General features: G+C 43.7%; 1 protein-coding gene and 1 long non-coding RNA gene across 2 annotated transcripts; one reads left to right on the top strand and one right to left on the bottom strand.

Annotated features, from left to right (window-relative positions):
* Positions 1-1,310: 1,310 nt before the first annotated feature.
* NMS (neuromedin S) lies at positions 1,311-14,447 on the top strand. Its single transcript, XM_001161586.6, has 10 exons — positions 1,311-1,598; positions 3,831-3,886; positions 4,525-4,575; positions 8,281-8,304; positions 8,398-8,451; positions 10,389-10,463; positions 11,532-11,567; positions 12,162-12,203; positions 13,313-13,347; positions 14,287-14,447. The coding sequence occupies exons 1-10, from the start codon at positions 1,418-1,420 to the stop codon at positions 14,297-14,299; spliced, it is 567 nt and encodes a 188-aa protein (XP_001161586.3). The 5' UTR covers positions 1,311-1,417; the 3' UTR covers positions 14,300-14,447.
* LOC107973570 (uncharacterized) lies at positions 8,420-25,266 on the bottom strand. Its single transcript, XR_008546312.1, has 3 exons — positions 25,116-25,266; positions 24,476-24,566; positions 8,420-8,652 (listed from the first exon to the last, which is right to left on the bottom strand). It is a non-coding gene; the product is annotated as an uncharacterized LOC107973570 (long non-coding RNA).
* Positions 25,267-27,160: the final 1,894 nt, after the last annotated feature.

Raw genomic sequence — 27,160 nt, 5'->3', positions numbered from 1 at the left:
TTAAAAGCTCATTCATTAAAACAATTATATATTATGACTTAGGTAAAGTATTAACATGTTTGAGCCATGTGTAAACATCCAGCAGTTATTAGTAACCACCTAATCTCTAAAAGAGCAAAAATTAAAGATATGCGGCCAGGCGCAGTGGCTCATGCCTGTAATCTCAGCACTTTGGGAGGCTGAGGTGGGCAGATCACGAGGTCAGGAGTTTGAGACCAGCCTGACCAGCATGGTGAAAACCGGTCTCTACTAAAAATACAAAAATTAGCTGGGCGTGGTGGTGGGCGCCTGTAATCCCCGCTACTCAGGAGGCTGAGGCAGGAGAATCGCTTGAACTCAGGAGGCAGAGGTTGCAGTGAGCCAAGATCACACCACTGCAATCTAGTCTGAGTGACAGAGTGAGACTCCGTCTCAAAAAGAAAAAAAAAATAAAGATATGCATAATGAAAAAACAAAAGATATTTGTTTCACGTATACTATGTATGTTGCCCTTTTTGCAAGAAACAGAAGACTTCAGTCTTTCTTCTTCTTTCTATCTGATGTCTAATCCCAAGGAAGCATGTTTAAAAAATTACTTATCAATTAAAATTCCATATTCTTACGGAAATGACTGGGCTCAGGTACCTTTGAGTCCAAATTTCTTCTCTGATCCTTGATAGCTGGATGATCTTGGACAAGTTTCTTCATCTTTCCTAGCCTCTGTTTCCTCATTCATAAAATTAGGGTAATAACACATTCCTAATAGATTTTCTGTGAGAATTACATGAAATAACCTATGTGAAATGCCTAAAACAGATCCCAACATGTAGAAGCTCAGTAGATGAAGTTATTTATCATTATTAAACATTGTCATGTTTTCCTGAATACTGACAATTTGAAATATTTAACTTGTTCCTTAAAATGAATCTGGAAAGACCTTAAAGAGGCTAATTTCCAGCCATGATCTAAAAAACAAACAGAGCCCCAATTGAACTTTAGATTTTTACAAATATTATACAGAAGACTCCAAATTTTGTCCTTCTTAAATGCACCAAGATAACACGACATGCTTTGTTAGAGGTGGAAGATAAACAGCTTCATAGGAAACAAGACTTTATCAAGCAATAATTTATAGATTTGTGTCCTTTTTTAATTTTATCTCTTTTATTAAAAAGAGAAAAAGCCATTCTTGATTCAGAAATATTTCTCAGATCATTATAGAATAAAAATCAGGACTCTCCACCTTTTATTTTCATTGCTGGGTTGTAAAAGATGGCTCTTTACAATGCCTACTCCAGAAAGATATTATTCTACAAATAAGGGCTCAGCATGACATTTATGAGAAAGCCGGGGTCCTCCCGTGCAAAGCTGATTGGTGATCAGCCAGTGGGCTCCGGGGCGCTGCAAATAAAGGCACTTTCTTCGCTGGGCTGATCAGATGCAGGACAGAGGGTTGCCTCTGCCTGTGGACCTTGGGGAAATGCGCGGCTCCTGTCCTAGCAGCACCTGTCTGTGGCCAGCAAGGAGAAACCAGACTCTCACAATGAAACATCTTCGTCCCCAGTTCCCTCTCATCTTGGCCATCTACTGCTTCTGCATGCTACAGATTCCCTCCTCAGGTAAGGGGAGCTTCCTCAGACTCCATCTGGCCTAAACTCTGAGGATGTCTGAGACAGACCTTGATCCCCCAGGGCAGTTCTGGAGGGAGTCAAGCTTTATTCTCCCCCGCCAGACCTTCTTGATTTCTGGCTGCAATTTGTTCGAACCTTTAGGAGAGGATCAACAGAGCGAGATGCTGCAGCCTTTTACCAAAGGAGACTTTTCCCTCTGGGACTGTCTTTAAGCTGCTCCTGCCCTAGGGATGTCCTGAACATGTGTCGCTAAAACCGAAGGGAGAGGCACTTCCTGGTGTGAGTTAGGGGAAGATCCCACTTGTAGCCATTTCTGCTCCCTGGATTCTGAAGAGACGAGGACAGAGTTGGTAAAACTGAGCTTACAGCCCCACAGAGTGGAAATTGATGGGCAGTTCGAGACGGGCGCGGGAGGAGCGCACACTGGAAAAAGGAATCTTTCCCAAGCCTTTCCATTGGGTTTTAGAGAAGCAGGGTTCCAGAGTGTACCGGAAGCCGCTACCTCCCGGGGCCAGTGAGCTGTCCGAGGTGCTGACCGGGCGCGGGCATCGCCTCACTAACTCTTGAGAACTAGCTTCTAGGGAACAGGGGTGGAGTGAGGGTCTGTGGTTGGAATCTGTTACCACCATCTTCATAGGATGCAGGGAAGTGGGCGGTGGCAGAACAACTACGGTTGGAAACACATACCATTTTACATTTTTCCATTAGAATTTTGACTTAGGGGAGTAGAAAATCTTTGGTAATATATTGACAGAGAAAACATATTTCAAACAGTATGTTTGTTTGTCATGTCCTACAATGTAATCACAAAACTGGGCCTTGCAAAGGACCATGAAGGTCATCTGGTTTAACCTCTCACAGGGTGCAGGGATCCCTTCTGTAGCTTCCTGATTCTATTTAACTATTTCAATGACCCCAACTCACTGCCAGCTATGACAGCCAGGTTCTGCCTCTTTGCTCCAGTAGAGTCCTGTTTATATTACATTTTTGTAAATCTGTTATTACCTTTTATGTATCTTTCTATATGTTTATACTCACCTCCCTATTTTTTCCTATTTGACTTTATGTTCCCTGAGGGTAAGTCTTTACGTTTTATTAGCAAAGAACCTCTCCATAAATCCTTATAGGATTGGTTTGCATTACTTTGCATTATTGAAGGATTCCAATCATCAAAAACTTCTTTAGGCTAAGCTTAAGTGTGATCACATGTAACTTTCTAACCATCAGCCTTTATTCTGTTATTTGGGGGAAACACAGGATAAGACTAATATCTCTTACTTATTGAAGTTCTCAAAATAGTTGAAAGCAGTTAACATATACTTCCTAATTTTCCTGTTTCCAGAGAAAACTATGCTCAGTGCCTTTACCTCATATCTTATCATTTCAAGTCAGGCTATTACCTTTTAAGGTTTAGGCACTGTTATTTGAATATAACATAACATTGCCTTTGCTTTATCTTGGCTCAGAGAGAACGCAGGGAACAAAATACCACACAATTTTCTTTTGTCTTGTTTTTAAACATAAACTGCTCTTGAGCCATACATTCCCTGTTCCACACATTAAAAATCTAAGTGCCAGGTTTTATATTTATCCATCTAATTTCATCTTGTTAGTTTTGACCTATCCAATTGATTCTTTTAACTGCACTATAGCTATCCCACCAAGTGTTGTATCACAGGCAAATGAGAAGAGGAGTTCATTGAAGTTAGACAAAAGGTTGACAGGGTCCAGCTGCATGCCAGCAGGCTTCCCCAGAGCCCATCCCTAGAGAGTCTGTAGCAGCAGAGAGACGGGTATCCATGCGTCTTCAAAGTTCAAAGGTGATTCTGATGTCTATCCTTTGTTGACACCATTTTCTGAGATGCCATCCTCATGAATTCTATCAAAATACAAACTAAGTTGTTAGCTTGGAATTTTTTTCCTCCTCTTTGCTGACTTGCTAATAGTTGTACTGAACACTCATGGTAAATTAACAACCATGCTATTTTAAATTAATCTTTGTATAAATCTCAGATTTGCTAGTGGCAAGTAGAAGTGTATTTTCTTTGTAAATCCTTTTAACAACATCAGATCAGATCTCACTTTCCCACTGACCTCTTTTGAATAGTTCTTTGGTGGTTTATTATTTTAATAGAATGTCTGTTTTTCATGGTAAAGACTTTGAAGTAAATGCTATGACCTCTTTTCTCTAATTAATAATTTTATGATTTCTCACAATAGGATTTCCTCAACCTTTAGCTGATCCTTCAGATGGCTTGGATATTGTGCAGCTTGAGGTACCCAATTATTCAGTAATGTGAGATTTTTATTTAGTCTGGACCTTGAATACATCATGTGTATAACGTTCACTTAAAACTATTTTGAGATCAGATTTTTGGCTGCAGCAGAAACTCACTGTTGCCATTTTTCATGGCCTCATTTAAGGCATCCTGAGGGTTGTGTTGAAATTCACTGCTACTGTGTGAGAAATTAATGTGAGGTTCAGAAATAGGACAATTTTAGAATTTTAAATCTGTTGTAATAAAATTCTGCTGACTGAGGAATTTAAGCTTATCTTTGATTCGTTGTCTAAATTTTAAATGCATAATGGATGTACATACTTTCAGGGTACATGTGATATTCTGATACTTTCATATAGTGTGTTACAACCAAGTTGGGGGAAATGGAATATCGATGGATATTAAACATTTACCTTAAATAGTTACATTTTCTTTATGCTGGGAGCATTCGAATTAATCTCTATTAGCTATTTTGAGATATCCCATAGATTATGGTTTATACTATAGTCACTCTACTGAATTATCAAACACCAGGCCTTGTTTCTTCTATCTAATTGTATTTGATTACTCATTAATCAATCTCTCTCTTCATCCCCCTCATCCCTTTGATTTGTTTTCTTCATTTTATTTTTTAGCAGCTGGCATATTGTCTGAGTCAGTGGGCACCTCTTTCTCGCCAACCTAAGGTAAAAAATGTGTATATATATAATATATATAAAATATATATATATGCAACAAACACACTCTTTTGCTACCTACAGGAGAATGCTGTATGTATGTGCATGCATATGTGTGTTCAAGAATATAATTTTAGAAAAAATCAAGCAAATATCTTAAATATAAATATGTTAAATATCTTAAGTATCTTCAATATAAATTACTATAAAATATGGGTAGTTCATGTATATTCTTACAATTATTATAACCATGTATAGTTAAGCTAATTATATGTTATGATATATTGCATATTACAAATTGATATACCATGATATAGCAGTTCTCCAAAACAATAGTTATCATTTAAAAGACTTTACAGTAACTAGTTGGGCCTGGTGGCTCACACCTGTAATCCCAGCACTTTGGGAGGCCGAGCTGGGCAGATCACTTGAGGCCAGGAGCTTGAGTCCAGCCTGGCCAACAAGGTGAAACCCTGTCTCTACTAAAACTACAAAAATTAGCCAGGCAAGGTGGCGCATACCTGTAATCCCAGCTACTCAGGAGAATTGCTTGAACCCGGGAGGCGGAGGTTGCAGTGAGCCGAGATCATGCCACCACACTCCAGCCTGGGTGACAGAGCAAGACTCTATCTCACCAAAATGAAAACAAAAAACTTTACAGTAACTGTAGTAACCACACAAATATTTCAATGGATATAAAGTAAGTTGATTTACCTGAAAGTACAAAAGGGTGGTAGGATAGCCCATGATGCCTAGGATAGCCTCCATATTTTCACCTTGAGCCACATCTCTTTATCCCTCACCTCCCCCAACCCACAGCACACTATGCTCCAGCCACAGTGAATCTATCAGTGAATCTATCAGTATTCCCCAAATGCACCAGGCCCTTGACGTCCTTGCACAATCTTTTCCTTAGTCAGAAATGACTTTGCCTCCTTCACAGGCTGCAGTTAACAATCCAGACTCTAAAACAAAAATACCTGGTTTCAAAATCCAGCTCTGTTTAAACTTGGTAGTTTCTTAGTTGCTCTGTGCCTCAGTTTTGTCATCTGTAGTATAGGGGTAATTGTCATAGTATCCCAGAATGCTGTTGTAAGGATCAAATGCTTCATATTTGTGAAGTGCTTTCAACAGCATCCAGAACGTGGCAAATGACAGCACTTAAGTGCTAGTTGTTGCCATTACCTGTTAATGCAACTAATTCTCATTCTTCAAGACTCAAACATCAGTTTCTCAAATTTCATGAATATATCAGGCCCATTTCTTCTTATTTTTGGTTTATTATGCATATGTTTGAAGGCAATTGTTAGCTCTCATTTTCAGGAATAATCTTTACAGCCTTGGACCTGGAGCAAAAATTCAGGCTGAAAACTCAGAGTTCTTCATCCCTTTGTTACTTCCTCCACATGTTGCACAAAAGGGATTTCCCTATCCCTCAGGTGAAGACTGGGGGTGTCCTCTGCACCAGCAGAGGCAGTGGAAGTAGTGTGGCTGTCCCATGCTCAACCTGCAGTATTAAATTGGGTTATGAGGATCCCCAAGAGCAAGGGCCCACTAGGAATGAATTTCCTTCCACCTTCTCCATTTTTCCAAGTCTATCCCATTCATTGTTTCCAACTGCAGAAGAGCAAGGGGTCACTCAGTGAACAAAACTGCCAATATTTAAAGGCATTAATAGAGAAACTGGCTCTTCCTGGCTTGTTGCTTCCCTGAAATGTGACTTTTGGCATGTCACTTCGTCTCTTGGGGCTTTGGTTTCCTCAACTGCCCAAAGTCTGGATGTGTTGCTGGAGCTCTAAGTTCACTCCTGTTCTGGTTTCCAGAATAGGCCAAGTATGTGACTATAGGAGACCTTTAAATCAAGACAATTCAGAAAGCAGTCACATTCTGCAAATGATGACATCCACAAAACTCTTCATGTTTCGTGTTTCTGGTCACCACATGGGATCAGAAGACATTTCAACTGGGAAAACTGCAATAAGTTCTTGTGAACAGGGCTCTACAATTCACTCATTCAAAATATATATTTATTGACAGCATGCCATGGGCCAGGTGCTAGGGATGGGGTAGTAAAACAAACTGAGCACCTGCTCTCATGGCATTTGTATACTAGTTGGGAAAATGAATAATAAACAACATAGATCAGTAAACTTTGAAATAATTTTTTCTCTAAAAAGAAAAAAGTAGGCCGGGTGTGGTGGCTCACGTCTGTAATCCCAGAACTTTGGGAGGCTGAGACGGGCAGATCACTTGAGGTCAGGAGTTCAAGACCAGCTTGGGCAACATGGTAAAGCCCGTCTCTACTAAAAATACAAAAGTTAGCCAGGCGTGGTGGCGTGTGCCTGTAATCCCAGCTACTCAGGAGGCTGAGGCAGGAGAATCGCTTGAACCTGGGAGGTGGAGGCTGCAGTGAGCCAATATTGTACCACTGCACTCAAGCCTGGGTGATGGAGCGAGACTCTGTCTCCAAAAAACAAAAAAAAGAAAGAAAAGAAAAGAAAAAAGTAAAGTAAGGGGCATATGAAACGTTGAGCAGGGTAACTAGCACCAGGAAAAGCATCTTCACATTCCTCATCAATTGTTGACCTGAAAAGTAAACATAACAGTATACAGCTGATGAATGTGGTACAAAAAACAATTGTTTGCCCAATAAGTGTCCATAAACACACACACACACTGTTGTGAACAGATGCTGACAAGAAGACCAGGAGCTGTAAAAATAGCAAGTACTTTCTGCTGGTTAAAAATGGTGATTATAAGGAAATAGAGTTAATTGCCACAGAGCCTCCACTACTGGTAATGTTGGTGGATTATAGTGTGTGTCTGTGTGTGTGTGCTCATGTTTGTGCATCCACACATATGTACATGGTAGAGAGAGAGGATGCATAGGTATTGCTCTCTTCCACTGAAGAAATTCTCCACAAAGTTTGCAGAAAGATGTAATTGTATTCACAATTATTATTAAAGTATTATTAACAACTTTAATTTTTGTCTTGATTGAGGTTTCAGCAGATTCAAAAATCTTTAAGCATGAGTGAGATGTGAATGATCAGTACGAACCAGATCAGAAGATTTAAATGATTGTTCACAGTAATCATCTCTTGTGACTTTATGAAACACGGACATGAACACTTACGCTATGGTTTTGTAAGAAGTCTTCTTCCCGGCATCTCCTTGAGTCAGATAAGCGCACATGCAGCCATCATCTACGCAAGCCAGGGCTGAGGTGTGTGCACTGGCAAGGATTTAGAAACGGAAAATTGGACTTTCCGCAAGGATAGCAAAAATTCATGTAGAAAGCTTTTGGAGAAAAAGAAGCTTGGCCAATATGAACTATAAAAACTGAATACTAGGATACACTCTGAGGCAAATTAAAAACTGTAATAGTTAGTTTATTCCACCTGTAGTCAGATGGTTATTTGCTTCTATGCATCAGAGAGTAGGTCTCTCCTCCCCATGCCCTGCAAACTGAAAAGATGAAATGAGATTATATTTTCACATGATGATGTATTGCTGGCAATTTTCCTTATTGTAAGATCCTGCATCAACTATAGACTCATTAAATTTGTGTAATAATTTCTTTTTAGATTGCCAATTTATCATAATATTCAGGTAAATCCACTAAGGTCCATGGTGTACCTTATACAGAAAATGTTATCCGTTACCTGCCCCTGTAAAATTTCATCTAACTTACCCTCACAATTCTCTTTCCAGGATAATCAAGACATATACAAAAGGGTGAGTACCACCCAGCCCTGTACAAGTGCATGCAGCTTCCATGTTTAGAGCAAGTGACACTCGATACTAATATCACTTTCTTTTCTTATTTAGTTTTTGTTTCACTACTCCAGAACTCAGGAGGCAACACATCCAGTTAAAACTGGGGTCAGTATTTTATTATAATCATCTGTCTGTAAAAGTGGCTCTCCTCTGCGTGTCGTCCGTCCTTTCTTAATATGTGCAGACAAGTAGAAAAGCTGGGGGCTCTGGACATCCTCTGGGTAGTAGCTTCCCAGGGGCTTTTCCCTGGGGCTGCAGGGATTCTCTTTCTCCCTCTGGGCTGGGGGTGGTAGGTGGCCAACTGATCTGAGAAGTTAGAGAATAAATTACTGAAAAGGAAAAATAAGTAGGAAATAACTTCTTATTATGCACTTAAACAGAGGTAAGGAAGAGCCTGGTAAACACTGTGCTCTCTTTACATTGTTTTTTCTTGCCATCTGTTTTTAAGTTTGTGCTTTGTGATGTGTATGGTACCATCCCCCAGTGGTGATCCATGGATGAACATCTTCGGTGGCTGTCGCGATGTGTATGTGCAAAGGGAATAGAAACCATCACCTCTTACTTTCTTCCTACAGATTTGAGTTACCCTCGAGAGCAGCTTGTGTAGGTGAATTTCTATGGGGTATGATTTGAGGAATATTGGAGAGGCCATAGAATATATATATGTATTTGAGAAGAGTCTTGCTCTGTCGCCCAGGCTGGAGTGCAGGGGCGCCATCTCAGCTTACTGCAACCTCCTTCTCCGGGGTTCAAGTGATTGTCCTGTCTCAGCCTCCCAAGTAGCTGGGATTGCAGGCATGCGCCACCATGCCTGGCTAATGTTTGTATTTTTAGTAGACATGGGGTTTCACCATGTCGGCCAGGCTGGTCTAAAACTCCTGACCTCAGGCCATCCACCTGCCTTGGCCTCCCAAAGTGCTGGGATTACAGGTGTGAGCCACCATGCCCAGCCAGAATATAACTTTTAATTCAGGTACCCTGTCATAGCAAGTAAAACTCTACCACTAGAAAGTCTCTTATTTATATGTTCAAGGCTCTCCAAGTCTTAAGAGGATCCTTAAAAAAGCAAATAACCAGGAAAAAAATGTTTCCCCTAAGAATCAATCAGTATTATAGATGTAGGAATAGGGCTCAGGTAAGGAGGGGGAATTTTTTTGTTTGTTTGTTTTTTTGACGGAGTTTCACTCTTGTTGCCCAGGCTGGAGTGCAATGGCACGATCTCAGCTCACTGCAATCTCTGCCTCCCGGCTTCAAGCCATGATCTCTTGCCTTAGCCTCCCAAGTAGCTGGGACTACAAGCACGTGCCACCACACCTGGCTAATTTCATATTTTTAATAAAGACGGGGTTTCACCATGTTGGCCAAGCTGGTCTTGAACTGCTGACCTCAGGTGATCCACCCACACTGGCCTCCCAAATTGCTTGGCCTCCCACTGCACCTGGCCAAGGAGGGGAATATTATCAAGACCAACAAGGGCACATGAAAGGAGAAAGAACAATGGAAAACAAAAAAAAAAAACTGTAACACAAATCAAATTTTACTCTAAACCAAAGTACACAGGGAGGATTCACAAGGACTAGATGAGGATAGGCGTGTACACCTGGGTACGCACGGCAGTCACAGACAAGATTAGGAAACCAGAAGTGCTTGGGGAGGGTTACGGGGGCTGCCCTCCACCTTTTCCCTTGGATGAGGAGCTCACCCCTGGAGACGGAGAAAGAATACATGTGGAGCTGCTTCTAGGACAAGGCGCTCCGCTCCAGGAGCACAGAGTGCTGAGGGTTAATGCAGAGAAAAGTCCGATTTACCCTAAGGGAATATTTTTAAGGGCTGTGTTGGAATTGAAACCTGTTCTCACGGCAAGCGGCTCTTTATTGAAAACATAAAATTTCAGGCTTTGGCTCAAAAATGGATTTTACTCTGAAAATTAAACCCATTTGTAAGGGAAGTGAGTAGAAAGGAATGCGCATAGCCCTGGGCTCTCAAAATACCCCTCTGTGGATGTCCCCCTGTCTGACCCTCTCCGCGCCTCTCTGTTGCAGTTTCCTCCAGTGCATCCTCTAATGCACCTGGCTGCCAAGCTCGCCAACAGGCGGATGAAGAGAATTCTGCAGCGAGTACGTGCTTTTATTCTTCCACCATAGTTTATGCCCCTCACAGTTCATTGAATCGTGGTAAAAGCATGCTGTCACCTTGGGGCTTGCTGTCATTCTCTCCTCAAATCTTAGTCTCCACCTTGGCAGGGAGCACTGAGCAGAACTGCTGGTCCTTTGACCTCCCCGGGCCTCAGTTTCCTCCACTGAAACCCCATGAGGTGGTTTGAAGGGCCCGGGGAGAGACCCCATGGCCCAGCCTGCTTCCATCCCTCTCCTCTTCTGCTCCTTTCATCCCTAAGTTGTGTCTTGGTTTTGTACTTTTTTTTTCACTTCCCCTGTCTCTTTCTCCTGACACGAAACACCCTGGCAATATCTTCTGCTTCCCATTCCCCTACGTACCCATTGTCCATTTCTCAGAGCTTTCTTCTTTCATTTTTATTTTTTAATTTAGAAATTACCAGCTGAACCTTTTCAATGGTAGTCAAAGTTTTGTTTCATGGTAGCAAAAATAAATAAACAAATAGCAAGAGAGAAAATGTATTTTGAACACCCTGCCCAGGTAGAGTGACCAGCTATCCCAGTTTGTCCAGGAATTTCCTAGTTTTAGCTCTGAAAATCCCAGGGCCCCAAGTACCTGGAAAACTGGTTGGCCATCCTGGGCACCAGCAGCAGTTTGTCCGACCCCCTGCTAACCGCAAGCCTCCAGGTCCAGTCTGATTCCATTCTTACACCAGATTCACAGGCAATGAACAAGCTGAAGAAGCTAAAATGGCTAATCCTTTAAAAGTTTCCTAAGCTTTGCAATGTGCCCATTTCGAAGTTCGCGCTGTTCGGAGGAGCAAGCAAACTTAACGTACTTGGACACAGATGGTAACTCAGCCAAGACGACAAGCTTGCCTTCTTGAGCAGGAGCTTGCTAGAGAAGATCACGGCGGTGATCCCACCATTTGCCATGCTCTCCACCTCCTCTTTTGCACCAGACTTCTGACTACCTTAGAAGCAAGGCAGGGAGGGCAGGATCACTGCAAGACAACTGCAAGGTCATGATGTGGTTCCTGTTGAATTAACCTGTCCCTCATTTCCTTGCAGGGTTCGGGGACTGCTGCAGTGGACTTCACCAAGAAGGTACACAAGAGCCTTGGAGACTGCGACCCCCAAAGAAAGCCCTATCCGAGAAGGGTGGGGAAGTCCTTGGAGCCAGCCACCCTGCAGCCCCTCCAGACCAGTTCTGGGCAGAGCTGGTCTCCAAAGGACCCTGAGAATCTTTTGTGGCTGAGCAATTAAGTTCAGGTTTCCCTGGGGCAGACAGGAACCATAGGGCAGTGCCTCTGGCTGTTCATATTTCACCTCCAGCCCCAGAGATGAGTCCCCTGGAGCCAGCTGCTACTAATGCCTTGCTTTCTCTCACTCAGGGGCCCACATGCCATTGTACAGACTCCAATAGAGGTACTGCCAGAGCACAAACCCCAAACACCGGTGGTTCTCAAATGTGGCCATGCATCAGAGTCACCTGGCTAAAATTCAGATTGCTTGGCCCCACCCCCAAAGATTCAGTGGGTCTGGATTGGGGCAAAGAGTTTGTATTTCTTACAAGTTCCCAGAGGTTGTTGGTGCCACTGGTCTGGGACCACCCATTTTGAAAACTGTTCCTATAGACATTTTTGAAGAACTTGTAATGCAATATGGTTGTATAATGGCTTGTGTTTCTATATGTTGCAGGATCACACTGCGACCTGGGGACGACCCTTTTTCCTTTTCAGGGTATAGCATGTTTTCTCACCTTTGCTTTCTAACCTCGATTCACTGCAGCCATCCCAATCATGGAGTGACTGCAAACAGCAGAGCCAGGACCCCTTGGTAAACTGGTGGATAATTGTGGGGACTCTCTCATCCTTCACTGGGAATCACTCCAAGTAAAAATCTCCTCCTACAAGCTTGCAAAGGCAGGGGTCCAACAGGAGAGAGGCTGAGAGCACCAGAGTAGGCGTAAGGGAGTTCTTCTGACAGACAGACACAAGGTAGACCAGAATCTGAGCCCATGTTTTAGAGCATTAAGGTCTAGGATTCGTGGCCCCAAAAACACATGGCAGGAGGAGCTTAGGCACCATCCTCTACTCCTTCCTGGGTGACAGAGATTCTTGCAAAGGTCACAGAGTCAGAAGAGTTATCTTTTAGATTTTGATCAGCCATTCACTAGCTGTGCTCCACCCTTGAGATTCTCAGTATTTGCACAGAAAAAGTGAGCAAATCAGACTAGATCCATGCCCCCCAGAAACTGCATTCTGTGAATCACTGGCGCTAAAAAGTATTCTGCAAAAGTCAGCTAAGATTGGAAAACACTGCACCTGACATTTGTGATGTCTCACAATACACACTGGCCCATCACAGGCTGTAAGAAGTCCTGCAGAACACAACCTGTGTCACTTGGCTTAATCATTTGTTTCCCAAACATATGGACCATGGAGCTGCTTCCCACCACTCTCTCACTCCCATGGGTCTGTATGACCTACTCGTTTCCTAGAAAGTGCTTTGAGAAACAGTCCATCTCCTTGACGTCTCCAGACTGGGCAGTTCTGTGTTGGATGGTTTGTGGAACCTCCCACCACATAAGCAAAGACTAAAGGGTGGGGATGATGGGTGACAGTGTTGGGGTCCTAGGAGCAGTGAGGTTCCTGAAGCACTGTCCCAGAGGACCTACAGACTAGCGCTAGCACAGGGCGAGGGCTTCCCAGGTGAGTCCCCATGGAGGGGAATGAAGTCCTAGTTAGAAGAATGAGGCCTTAGGGCTCAACAGAGAGAAGAGCTGAATCAAGATACAGGCTGCAGAAAGTTGTGTCTCAGTATTCATAAGTTGCTCCTTTTTTTTTCAGCCCAGGAATGGAAGAAACATTGAAGATGAGGCCCAGTAAGTAGTCCAAGATCAGCTTCATCACCCTTTTTCTCTTTCAAGCAAATTTTATGTGTCTGACTGGAGAGAGTGAGAGGCAGCCATGGGGAGGACCATTGTTCAAGAAATGAGGACCCTTCATAACCCCCAGGAACTCTGCCCCTTCCCTTTTCCTGCTCACAGGACCACAGAGACCCCCACCCCAGCCTAGCAGATGCAGGCTGTCTGGGCAATATTGCAGCCTTCACTTCCACGCCCAGCTCTTCAGAGGCATGTGGTCTCCAGCTGTCACTGTGATGGGGATGCAGGCTCATTGCAGCCCAGCTGGGCCCTCTGTGACTTCTCACCTGGCCCCCTTGATAAGGAAACACCACCCTGTCATGCTTGGATGGTGCACCAAGGAGTTCTGGAAGCTACCAGGCTCCCTACAGTGAGATCATTTCTAAGTACGGCCAGGCAAGGCTGTTTCCCCCTTCCAATGGTGCTCTGAGATCCAGAGTTTTAATCTGGAGCGATTCCTTGGCCTTCAGGCCTGTGGAAGATGAAGTGAATGCTCAAGGGCAGCTCCGGGCCTCCTCTGTTTCTCATGGGGATGTGGTCCCAAGGAAATAAGGCTGCTGTCCAATGGATGCTGCCAGCAGGGGTCAGCAGTCAGGGTCCCAGCAGTCCAAGGTGTCTAAGAAAGCTGTTCCACTGCTGGGAAATGGCAGTACCCAGCAAACACAAAGCAAAGATGTTCCCTGAGGCCATAGTGCTTACACCAACCTAATGGCCTAATTAGATAGACCAAAAACAAATCTTGTAATTACTGATTGTGGGGAAAGCAACCTGGGCATTTATGACACTTCAAACTGATGTCTAATTGTAAAATATGTTACGTAATAACCTGCCCATGGGCTTTGTCTTGATTCCGAGAATGATTTGAACTGAGCAGTGCATTTTTCTTTTCTTTTTTAGGATTCAGTGGTGAAAGAAAGCTGGATCTGATGAGGCCTTCCAGGGATTATGTTGAACAAATATCAAATTTCTTTCCACGAACAATATTTAAAGATATTTCTCTTGCTCTATATTCACTAGATATTTAGCTTTATAAAAATAAAGTAGCATTGTGTGATACTGTGAAATATATATTTGGTCTTTGTCCCTATTTCTTGACATACAAGTTCTAAAATTCTTGAAAATTTCAAAATGTTCAGTGTTTCTTTGTATGCTGATGATTGGCAGAGGCTGGCAGCCCCTAGGTGGCTTTGAGATGGGGCTGGTCACCAGGAAGACCAAGGCAGGACTAGAGGATTTGGACTTTCAGCCCAACCCCAATCTCCAGGGAGGAGACACTGAAAGTTCAGTTGGTCACCAATGGCCAATGTTTTAATCAGTCTTGCCTATTGTGAAATTAAACAATTCAAACTTAAGGCTGTTAGAACTTTAAATGATTTGAGCCTTGAGAGAAATGTGACTGTGTGGCCTCAGTCGTGTAACATGCAGCTGCCACTTTGGCTTCTCCAATTATAGATGAACTCCCTTCCTTATTTTTTGTTCTGTAAAATGACTAAAAAAGACTGGATGACACCAGAGATAAGACCCCTCCGCTCTTAATTACTGACCTTTGTTAGAGATTAACTTCTTCCTTTATTGTCTTGCACTCAACTCAGACCAGATGATGCAGAAGAGCCCATGACTATTACATCCTCAATGTGGGATGTTAAATACCCATCCCGAAAAAGAACACAGCCTATAACCAGTCCAGTTGTTGTAACTATGCACTAACCTTGTACGGACAACGTTAAAATCTTATTGAACTTCCTGAAACCTTGCCAATATCAACAACCCTCAGACCTCTCCACTTCAGAATGCTGGTTCCATTAGCCTGGAGTTGGCATTTCTAGGTGGCTATTCTCAAGCTTTGAGCTCAAATAGAATAAACTCTGTATTTAATCATATTTTCTGAATCTCATTATTTAAGGAGGACACTATGTAACCCTAAGCTTCCATAAAAACCCAAAAGGACAGGGTTTTAGATAGCTTTTAGATGGCTGGACACATGAAGGTTGCTGGAGGATGGTATTTTTTCATCTGTATCCTTTGTAATACCTTTTATAATAAACTAGTAAATGTGTTTCCCTGAGTTCTATGAGCCACTCTAGCAAATTAGTCAAACTTCAGGAGGTGGTCATGGGAGCCCCAATTCATAGCCTGTTGGCCAGAAGCACAGGTAAAATAACCTGGGGCTTGTGGCCGGTGTTGGAAGTGGGGCATAGTCTTGGGGACTGAGCCCTGAACCTGTGGGATCTGACGCCATCTCCAGGTAGATGGTGTCGGAACTAAATTGGAGGGCACCAGCTGATATCTGCTGCAGAACTGATTGCTTGCTTGGGGGAAAACCCCACAGGCATTGGGTATGAGAGCAGAGGAAACACTGTTTTTTCCACTCACACTGACACGTTATTTTCATATCCTACTGGAAAGTCTTGGGGGGTGGGAGGATTGGGTATATGATTTTTTTAATAATAGGTCATATTTTTTAAATTCACCATCTTTGGCATTGGCTTAGCATGGCCTAGCTATCTTGTTGTTATTGAGGACTGAGGGATGGGATTGGGATAGGCAGGATGGCTCCAGATCGTGACTCCTCTACTTTTAGCTGGGTGACCTTGTACAGGTCACTTCCCATTCCTGTGCCTCGGTTTCCTCTATGGTAAAATGGTGTTGGTATGGTGATCATAGTAACTTCCTCACATAGATTTTGTGAGGACTAAGAAGATGGTCCATATGGGAGCATTTTGGCATGGTGGGACACAGTGAACAGTAAATAACCATTGGCTCTGATTATATTCAGATGGCTTTCATCACACAACATGTACCAAAGGGACTCTAGGGCTGTTTCTTTATTGCTGACAGCATTAAGTTAAGGCAAAGCAACCCCAGATTCTCTTAAGAAGCCACAAGGCTCATGTAATTGCCTGTTGGGTTCTTCTTGCCCACTACACAGACAAAATAATTCACTGAAACAGGGGCATGGCAGTAGAGAAAGAGTTTAAGGCAGAGCAAGCCAAGTGGAAGCATCAGAGTTATTACTCAAATCAGTCTCCTCAAAGACTCAGAGTCTAGAGATTTTATGGATAATTTGGTGGGCAGGGGGCTAGGGAGTGGGTGCTGCTGGTTGGTTGAGGATGAAGTCATAGGGGTGTGGGAAAGGGTCCTCATGCTCTGAGCCTCTGGGTGGGGGACACAAGACCAGCTGAGTCATGAGTCATGGGTCTGGATGGGGTCAGTCAATTGCCAGAATGCAAAAGTCTGAAAAACATTTCAATCTGAGGTTCTACAATAGTGTCGTTATCTGTAGGAGCAATTGGGGAAGTCACAAATCTTGAGACCTCTGGCCACATGACTCCTGAGCAATAAGAAATTACAGAAATGACATTGACATTTTAGCAGAATTCATGCCCCTCGTATAATCCTAATCTCATGGCAAGAAGGAGGTTAGTTTTAAGGAGAAACTATTATCCTTGCTTCAAAGTTAAACTATGGTCCTGGCGCAGTGGCTCATGCCTGTAATCCCAGCACTCTGGGAGGCCGAGGCAGGAGGATCACCTGAGGTCAGGAGTTTGAGACCAGCCTGGCCAATGTGGCAAAACCGTGCCTCTACTAAAAAATACAAAAATTAGCTGGGCGTGGTGGCATGCACCTGTAATCGCAGCTACTCGGGAGGCTGAGGCATGAGAATCACTTGAACCCAGGAGGTGGAGGTTGCAGTGAGCCAAGATTGCGCCATTGAACTCCAGCCTGGGCAACAGAATGAGACTCCATCTCAAAACAAGAATAACAACAACAACAACAACAAAAAGTTAAACTATGAACTAAATTCCTCCCACGGCTAGATTGGCCTATGCGTAGCAAGGAGTGAGGACAGCTAGCCTGTGGGGTTAGAAGCAAGATGGAGTCATCCATGCGAGATTTGTCTTACTGTCATAATCTTTGCAAAGGTGGTTTCACTCAGCCTTTCTTCTCAGCCTCCTCCTCTGTAAATATCTGTGTTTGCATTTGACTAGAAGGAGTCTAGGAGACCTCCCAAGATTATCCTATGGAGGAGATGAGGCAGAAGATGTGTGTTCAATGCAAGGAGGGACCCTAATGACATGACCTAAATCACACTGGCTATTCCTTCTTTTAACTTCTCAAGTGCTTCATCAAACTTAAAAGTCCTCCTTTTAAAATGTCAGTTAGAATTTGTTTTTGTATTTTAGCGTTTGTAAGCCTCTGTATTAAGTCCGAAGCCTATTTCTTGAATAGGATGTTTTAAGAACCCTCAGTAGATCTTGCCACACAGAGATGAGATGAGCAAACCTAGTTCTGCCTGGTATTTTTCTGAGTGCACGGGTGCAGGGGAGGGACCAAGCCACTGGCCCAGTGCTCAGCATTTGTAGGGAGCAGGTCGGGTTTGATGAACAGAGTACAGTGTTGGTGTGAGAAGCTGCTAACATCAGTCTTCAGAAACAATCTCAGGATTTGGGAGTTGACCAAAGATGGTAGTTTCTACCCCAAACAGAGCCTCAGAATCCTCTTTGCTAAACCAGTAATAATAAATCCCACCTCAATGGAGGGTCCATACCCTTGGCACAAGGCCAGGGGGATGATGGTTAAAGAGAGTGGGGCAGGCCTAGGAGACCCGTTTCTCAGGAACACTATGTGAGCTAAAAACTCTTCCTTGGCAAAGCCTGTCTGTGATGCTGGGGAGCTGGAGACAGACTCTGCCTTCCCAGACATCACCTCACTCTTTTTTCCCACAGCAGTGTCCAGCAACACTCTACCAGTGCCAATGAATCCAGAGATGAAATGAGACTCTAATTGACAGTTTCTACACTGTGAGAACTGGGCCTCCCCACCTATGGAGCTGGGCTGCTTTTGGCCTGGTTTCCCATGAAAAGGAGCCTTATAAGGTTACTCTACCCTAGTGTCCTTTCTAATAAGTTTGAATCCAAGGCCCAGATTCAGTCACTGGATGGAGGATGCTCGCCTACTTAGTGCTGGCACTCACTTTACCAGGAGAGGCCACACCTCAGCTCATTGCACAGGGTCACTTTGTGGCCTTCAACAAGATCAGGGGTCCATGTCCGGCCAGGACAGAGCTGTGAAAGGGACTTCTTAGAACCTTGGAGTGGGCAGAGGTCTCATTGATCATTCAGCCCTGCCTTCTCATGGGCTGCTAAGGAAAAGAGCCCTGAAAGGCAAAGTGGCCTGCCCAAGGCCACACAGCAACAGGCAGCATGTCTAAGATGAAGCCTGGGTCTTTTGTTTAAAAGCCTAGTTGCTTTTTCCACTGTAATATTACTATCCTGTATTATTTAATAGTTTTATAGGACTGTCATAACAAATAAACAAGACTTGGTGGCTTAAAACAAAAGCGATTTACTCTCTTACAGCTCTGGAGCCCAGAAATCCAAAATCAAGGTGTTGGCAGGGCCACACTGTCCCTCGAAGACATCAAGGGAAAGTCTGGCCTTACCTCGTCTACCTCTGGTGGCTCCAGCTGCTCCTCTCAACTCGTGGCAGCATCACTCCAGTCTCTGCCTTGCCCTCCCATGGCCTTCTCTCTGTGTTTGTGTCTGTGTCTTCTCCCTTTCACATCTCTTATAAAGACACTCATCACTGGATTTAGGCTCTGGCCTGATCTAGGATATTATCATCTTCAGGTCTCTCACTTAATTATCTTCGTAAAGATCTTTTTCTCAAAGAAGGTCCATTCATAGATTCCATGGATTAGGTTGTGGACATATCTTTTGGGGGCCACAGCTCAAGCTGCATCTTTAGGATTACTCTTTGTTGTTCCCCTCTGGAGCTCAGAGTCCTTTTGCTGGCCCCTGTTCCAAGTGTCCTCTGCAGTCCCACATCCGGAGCCCATTCTTCCACTCTCTCTTTTCAAATAGGTCCGCTCAGTATCTCACTGGTGCAAACACTTATTCATTCATTCATTCTTTCAATATTTGAATGCCTGCTAGATACAAAGTGTATTAATCATTTATTTTTACTCTGTATTTTTGATGCTTTGCCATCTTGGGGACTTGCTGACCCTGGAGAGACTGCCTCTCCCAGGGATAATCCCTGCAAATGGCAAGCACCTTGCTCATGAATGTGCCTTTCAAATGCACACTAACCAATCCAGAGCCCATATCCCCAACCACCTTCTCTATAAGGCTGTCACCCAGGGCCAGGTGCCAGAAAACTAGGGACAGCCTCTATGCCCCTGAATTTGCTGAAGTGATTTAAACTAGCTAATGTCAAGCCCTCTTAAACTGGCTGGCTTGCTCCTTCCCATGAAAACCACAATAAAGGCTCTTGGCCATGTTTTCCTCTCATTACTTCTGCCTCCCAACTGACCCTAGGACTTCCCCAAGTCCCCTCTACCCCTCTGCATGGCATGGTGGGCCCCTTCCTCTTGAGAACTTGAGCCTGAGTATAACAATCTTTTCAATGGCAGTTGCCTCCTGATCTGTTGGCCTCACCATATCCGAATACTAATAAAACCTATAGTTTAAACCACCAATCCTGGCTGGGATAACGGAACTGCATAAGGTGTAGGTTGTGCTGTCACTCAAGCCAGTCCCGAGTGAAGCCCAATAGCTTATCGTGGGTGAGTGGGTACTCTGCTCCCTGTTATTCCCCAGAATCAGAAGGAGAAGAGACCTTGGAGACATTGGAGGACTTTGTAAATCCAAACCCATGGCCAGAGCAGATGGGCCCCCCAGTTCTGGTGGGGGTTATCCATGTTCTTCTTCAACATCTCTGGGGCAGGAGCTCACAGCTTCATGGGGCATTCACTTTGTCTTCAGACAGATAAAAACAGTGGGACTGTTCCCAGGAACCAAACTGACCTTTAGTGATCACTTTTCTTATTTCCATTTATTGAAAAATGTATTGTTTAATAATTCATTCTAGAAATTGTATCTTAACAGGGTACCCCTGGGTTCTTGGAAGAGATGTTTTGAGGTACAGGCCCTGGCCACTCCTTGCCCCAGACATCACACCCCAGAGAACCTCTCCCATATTCCAAAACGAAGACTGGCCTTGAACCAGCCTTAAAACGAATTTTCAAAGGCACCTTGTTTGGGGGCAGTTTCTACCTCCTCTGAATCTCCCCATAGACTGAGGATCCCTTCTGAAAGCAGCTCAAGGAGAACGTATAGAATTATATTCATACCAATGCAGTTAATACACAATTTTTCAGGAGTTGTGTGGCACAGGGGACAAGAGTGGACCTTTTGCTCCCTCCCATTCCTGCTGTGCAACTCATCTGTATGTGACCTTAGGCTCTGGAGTCGGAAAGCCTGGGTTTAATCCTGGCTGTCAGACCTTGGTTAAATTTTCAACCTCCTTCTCCATCCTCAATTTCTATCACTTGTAATACTGTAAGAAGATTGCTACTGTTGGGAGACAATCCTCTATGGGTTTCCTGCATTTCTGCACACCTTGGGAGCAGAGACACTGATTTCCCTTTCTTCCTGTCTTTTCAAGGATGTTTGTGCAGAGAATTGCCTTGGAAGATACAGACAATGTCTCCTTCCAGAGTAAAGGGCAAGGCATATTTACTGTCCATTAATCTGTTTGTTCGTTTGTTTGCTCGCTTGCTTTTTCTCTACCTGCGTTTAAGATTTTTCTCTGATCTTTGGTTTTCAAAAGTTTTACTTCTATGGCTAATCTGCCTGGGTGTGACTTTGCTTGGAGTTCATAGGATGTCATATCTCTATTGCTTGATATATTTTATCAGCTTTAAAAAATTCTCTGCCATTATTTCTGTAAATATTGATATTGATACTTTCTTTTTCTCCAATTACATTTATATTAGTTCTGTTCACTGCAATCTATCCATCCCCCACACTGTCTTGACTGCCTGGTGTTCACGATGAATATTTTCCTTTGATTTAACTTCCAGTTCACTAATTTCTATTTGGCTGTATATCTTATATTACTAGGACCACTGCTGTATTACTAATTTTGCTATTATATTTTTCTGTTACAGAATTTCTATTTGTTCATTTTATAATTTCTAGATTTCTGATTAAATTTTTCATCTTTTTTTCTCCTTTAACATAGAAAATTTTAGAGTCAGTTTCTGATAACTATATTATCTCCATCTCATTTATGTCAGTTTCTACTGTCTGCTATTTCTCTTATTTTTATTTATTATCCACTCTTACTCTTACAGTTCTTTAGGGTCCTAACTGAAATAGTTGAGAGTTTGTCATGGGTTCTCCCATTGCACACACTAGTCTGTAATTTTTACCCCTTCATCCCATGGGAGTGACATAAATTGCTGCCCAATTTTCAATATCACAACTACTTTTCCTGAAATCTTCAGACATCCCTAGAAGAGACGTACCAGCCCCAAAGACTCGGCTTGCCTTTCTGGGCCTATATGTCAATCAGATCTTGGTCCCATAAGTCTTCACTGCCACATTACTCTTTGTAATATCTAGGTACCAGAGAAAGTCTTGCAAAGTCCTTGAAGGCACAAGGACAAGAGTGTTCACATGGTTTGTTAAGCAAAAGGGTTATTAAGAACTCAGATGTCCTTTAACAAGACAAGAGATGAATAAATGCTGTGTTATTCATAGAAATCAAATTTATAGAGTAGTGGCAATGAATGAACTATTTGCATGAAGTTAGACGAGCCTTAAAATCATGATGTTGAGTGAAACAAGCAAGATGCTTTTTACAGCAAGATAACATTTATATAAGTTCAGCACCTTGGTGAGGATAAACATCAAATTTAGGAGATCAGTGACTCCTGAGAAGACTGATACAAACCAGAAAGGCTACAGAGGGGCTTCAACTATACTGGAAATTTTTTTTCTTAAAGTGGTGGCAGGTACCTTGGATGTCAATTGTGTAAAAAAGTAAGAATTTATATATGAAGAAAATAATTTATAAGAAAACACAGGAAGAGGCCAGGCACGGTGGCTCATGACTGTAATCCCAGCACTTTGGGAGGCTGAGGCGGGAGGATCACAAGGTCAGGAGATCGAGACCATCCTGGCCAATGTGGTGAAACCCTGTCTCTACTAAAATACAAAAAAAAAAAAAATTATCCAGGCATGCGCCTGTAGTCCCAGCTACTCAGGAGGCTGAGGCAGGGGAATCGCTTGAACCTGGGAGGCAGAGGTTGCAGTGAGCTGAGATCGCACCACTGCACTCCAGCCTGGTGACAGAGCGAGACTCTGTCTCAAAAAAAAAGAAAAAAAAAAAGAAAGAAAACACAGGAAGAGATTGTGTCCAGGAGAATCAAGGAGAGAGGTGGTTCTTGAAGTGGTCCTTTGAGGATCCACAGGATGCCCATCTATGGTGATGGAAGAGAGAGTGTCCCTAACAAAGAGGATAACACAAAGATAGGGAAGTGGGACTATACAGGGTATGCTCCAGGGACAAGTATCCTGGTCTGACCAGAGGGCAGAGGGCATAGCAGAGGGGTCTTCATGCCTTCTTCCACTACAAACCTCCTTCCCCCTAACCCAAACACACATACACACACACAACCAAGAAACAGACTGACTGGGTTCAAATTCCACGTTTGCCTCTTACTATCATCATTCTGTGCCTCAGTTTCCTCACCATTAATAATATGAGCATAATAAGAGAAACCACCTTGCAGGGTTGATTTTTGTTGTTGTTGTTCATTTGTTTGTTTGTTTGTTTGAGATGGAATCTCCCTCTGTCACCCAGGTTGGAGTGCAATGGCACAATCTCAGCTCACTGCAACCTCTGCCTCCCAGGTTCAAGCAATTCTTGTGCCTCAGCCTCCCAAATAGCTAGGATTACAGGTGCATGCCACCACTCCTGGCTAATTTTTGTATTTTTAGTAGAGATGGGTTTTCGCCATGATGGCCAGGCTGGTCTCGAACTCCTGACCTCAAGTGCTCTGCCCGCCTTGGCCTCCCAAAGTGCTGGGATTACAAGCAGGAGCCACCGTGCCTGGCCAAATGAGCTAATTCTTGTAAATAATTTATTTAGACAGTGCTTGGCACCTCCTAAGTACTCAGTGCTCATTGTTGATTTTCATTATTATTATTACAGCATGAGCAAATGTTCTACTCAGGGACAATCTTCTACCTGTAGTAAGCAGGTTGCTGTGACTGGGCTCTGAAATCTCTCCCTCTTCTGCATCAAATTAGTGATTAGCCTTTGAGTACACTAGAGGTCTAAGAGCTGGGTTAGGGGCTCAGCTCTGTCATTGACAACTACCTGTGTGATCTTGGAAAACTTACTTAACTTTTCTGAGCCTCAGTTTACTCATCTGTAAGATGGGGCAAATGATAGCATCTACAACATAAGCCTGATATTATGATTAAACATGTTGCCTGTGCAATATGGCAAAACCTTGTCTCTACCAAAAATATAAAAAACTAGCCAGGGGCCAGGTCATGGTGGCTCACGCCTGTAATCCCAGCACTTTGGGAGGCCAAGGCAGGTGGATCACTTGAGGTCAGGAGTTTGAGACCAGCCAGGTCAACATGGCAAAACCTTGTCTCTACTAAAAATACAAAAATTACCTGGGCTTCTTGGTGCATGCTGCAATCCCATCTACCCAGGAGGCTGAGGCAGGAGAATCGCTTGAACCCAGGAGATGGAGGTTGCAGTGAGCCAAGATCATGCCACTGCACTCCAGCCTGGGCAACAGAGTGAGACTCTGTTTCAATTTAAAAAAAAAAAGAAGAAGAAGAAACTAGCCAGGCGTGGCGCCATGTGCCTGTAGTCTGTTCTACTTGGGAGGCTGAGGTGGGAGGATTGCTTGAGCCTCGGAGGCAGAGGTTACAGTGAGCTGAGATCATGCCACTGCACTCCAGCCTCGGTGACAGTGAGACCCCAACTCAAAAAAAAAAAAAAAAAGAATGAATATAAGTTCTCAGTAAGTGTGCTGTATGTGCAATTACAAACATATCCACACACACTAACGCCACATCACAGATATTTTGCCTTGAGTTTCCATTTCTGGAAGCCTGGAATAGTTATGTTTCCTGAGTATGTACTCTTTCAGGCATGGTAGTAGGTACTCCCACAGTCCTGCTAAGTAGTAGTAGAGTAATGCTAGTTACTGCCACATAAACCATGAGATCTGAGTGACTTACCCCTGCAGAGTTTTATTTCCATTACTCACATGGTCTCCTGCAGGCATGTCTGGTTATTCAGAGTCTGGATCCTTCTGCCTTATAGGCTCTGCTCAAGATTGGCTCCAGGGCCAGTGAGTTCTCAACAGTGTAGTGAGAGGATAGGGAGAGAAGGCAGTATGTCAGGAAGGAGAATTTCTATGGACCAGGCTATTTTTTTTTTTGAGACGGAGTTTCTCTCCGTTGCCCAGGCTGGAGTGCAGTGGCACGATTCGGCTCACTGCAAGCTCTGCCTCCTGGATTCACGCCATTCTCCGGCCTCAGCCTCCCCAGTAGCTGGGACTACAGATGCCCGCCACCACGCCCGGCTAATTTTTCTGTATTTTTAGTAGAGACAGGGTTTCACCGTGTTAGCCAGGATGGTCTCGATCTCCTGACATCGTGATCCACCCGCCTCGGCCTCCCAAAGTGCTGGGATTACAGGCGTGAGCCACCACGCCCGGCCCAGGCTATCTCTTTTACTAGAACACAGTCTATAACTGTGTCTGACTGCAAATGAAGCTGGAAATGCAATCTACCTGTGTGGCCTGGAAGGAGAGGCCAAGTTGGCAGACAGCTAGCTAGTCTCTGCTGTAGTGGGAGTATTATCCCTAGGGGATAAGAAATCTTAGACTTACAGAAATTACATACTTGCTCAAGGTCTTTCACTAAATGGCAGAGTCAGACTTCAAACCCAGGTCCCACTGGCTTCAATATCTGTAGCTTGTCACCATCTAAGCTGTCTCACAGGGGCACAGAATTATCCCTGGGCTGAGTCCCGCCATCAGATGGGATGAAGGTACAGGGCCCAGTTGGATGTGAAATCACAAAGCCACAATCCCTATCATCAGAGTCATTGAATTGTTAGGTGGAGGTGATGTACCTTGTGTAAGAGCACAACAAGGCAAGGGTTTGCCACAGCCAAGTAAAGCCAGGGTGGCATCTAATGTGGGGCTGAAAAGAAGTCCAAGTGGGCAGCATATTTGGGGGAGGTTAAGAAGGGACCCTCCTCCACTTTTGCTGAGGGTTTCAGATTATTTCCCTACCCAACATTCTTCAGAAAGTCTGGCTTCCTGAGTCTTTCTAAAGGTATTTACCTTGTGTAAGATAAGAAAGAAAACAAGCATGCATGCCCTGAACCAACCCCTTTGGAGAGTTGGAAAAATTCCACTTGTGAACAATTTTATTTGTACTCAATTCTCTGATTCCTTTGCTAACTCTTGGTATTTCAGTTTAATATTAAGCCCATCAACTTGCCTCAAGAGATTAAGTCACAGTCAACAGGAACTGAAGGAAAAGATGGTAGGAGTTATTTTATTTAGATAGTTCATCTCTGTCTTCTGGATGTTGGTGAAATGGAATTTAGGAAATTGTTCTAATAAAGCAAAGCTCAGGGGAGGAAGCTTTCAGCACATGGCAGCAACACAGATGCTGGGTCACTGGGCCGCCAGCTGGTAGACCACGTGGCTGCAGACTCAGAAGGGGAGGTGGCTGAGGGAAGCACTCCCGTTTGTAACCAGGACCTTAAGCAGGTGAAGAAGAGTGAGAAGTGTTTGTGGGAAGGAGAGCTACAGGAGAGTAATTTTACCCTCGATTGGCACTTACATGATGGACAGGATTGTAAAGTGTACCTTTTTATCAGGGGATAGGGTCCCCTCTTATAACTGAACCCAGGTTTGGCCGCTCGCCACTCAAAAGGCAAACTCAAGAGATAAGAGTTGGTGAGAGGAAAAGCAGGTTTATTCAGGAGCTGACAACCTGAAGAGATGGTGGGCTAGTGTCACAAAGACCATCTCAAGTTTCCCAAGCTGGCCAGAGGGTTTTTATAGGAGGGAGGATATGGAGAAGCTATGTGCATGGGTTGACTACATGTGGGTCAGTATATCTAGTCTTGATGACCATCTTGAGCAATGAACCGTCTGCTGGTCTGGCTGGCACCAGCTTGACTGCAACAGGAATACACATTAACTGCTCAGCATTCTTCCCAAGGTGAGATATTCTGCAACCTTAATTCTGTGCTTAGTTTTTCAAGGCCAGTTTTTGGAGTTCTTTAAGCAGAGCATATAAATAGCTTTGCTATTCATAAAATGAAGAGAAAAAAAAGGAAAACAAAGAAGAATAATTGTTTTTCAAGATAGGGTGGTAGTTTCTGTTACACTCTCACTCTGCTAGAAAACAGAGACATTTTGGTAATGAGATTTGTATTATCCAGAACAAAAGATCCAATAATATGGTGGGTTAAAGAACAAATAAGTTTTTCTCTCTAGCTTGCAGTCTGTATGTAGATGGCCCAGATTGGTGGAGCAGCTCTATTCTTTAAGCCATTCAGGAGAGCAGGGCCCTGGAAATCATTGCCTCACTCTACCCTGTATCATGAAGGCTGGGTTTCCACCAGTCTGTGCTCCAGCTTGGTGACATGCATGCAGAATGATTTAAGGCCCAGGCCTTGAAAGGGCAAACATTACTTCCCTCCCATGGAGATAAATCAGCAATAGGGTCACACTCAGGAAGTGTCCTAACTGGGTGGCCATGTCCAACTACAACCCTGTTGCCTTAGATTTAGAAGAAGAGAGAGGGTCTAAAGGAGATGGGTTCATGGCCCAGTGACTGTAAGAAGAGTTGCAGATGTGGAGGTGCCCTGGGAAGCCAAAGTGAGGGGCTGTGTCTGCTGAAGAGATCCTGGGTGAGGGAAGACA

The sequence above is a fragment of the Pan troglodytes genome, chromosome 12, assembly GCF_028858775.2.
Source record: "Pan troglodytes isolate AG18354 chromosome 12, NHGRI_mPanTro3-v2.0_pri, whole genome shotgun sequence".
NCBI classification, from domain to species: Eukaryota; Metazoa; Chordata; class Mammalia; order Primates; family Hominidae; genus Pan; species Pan troglodytes.
Note: the sequence above shows the minus strand (reverse complement) of the source record. Positions and strands in the feature narration are given on the sequence as shown.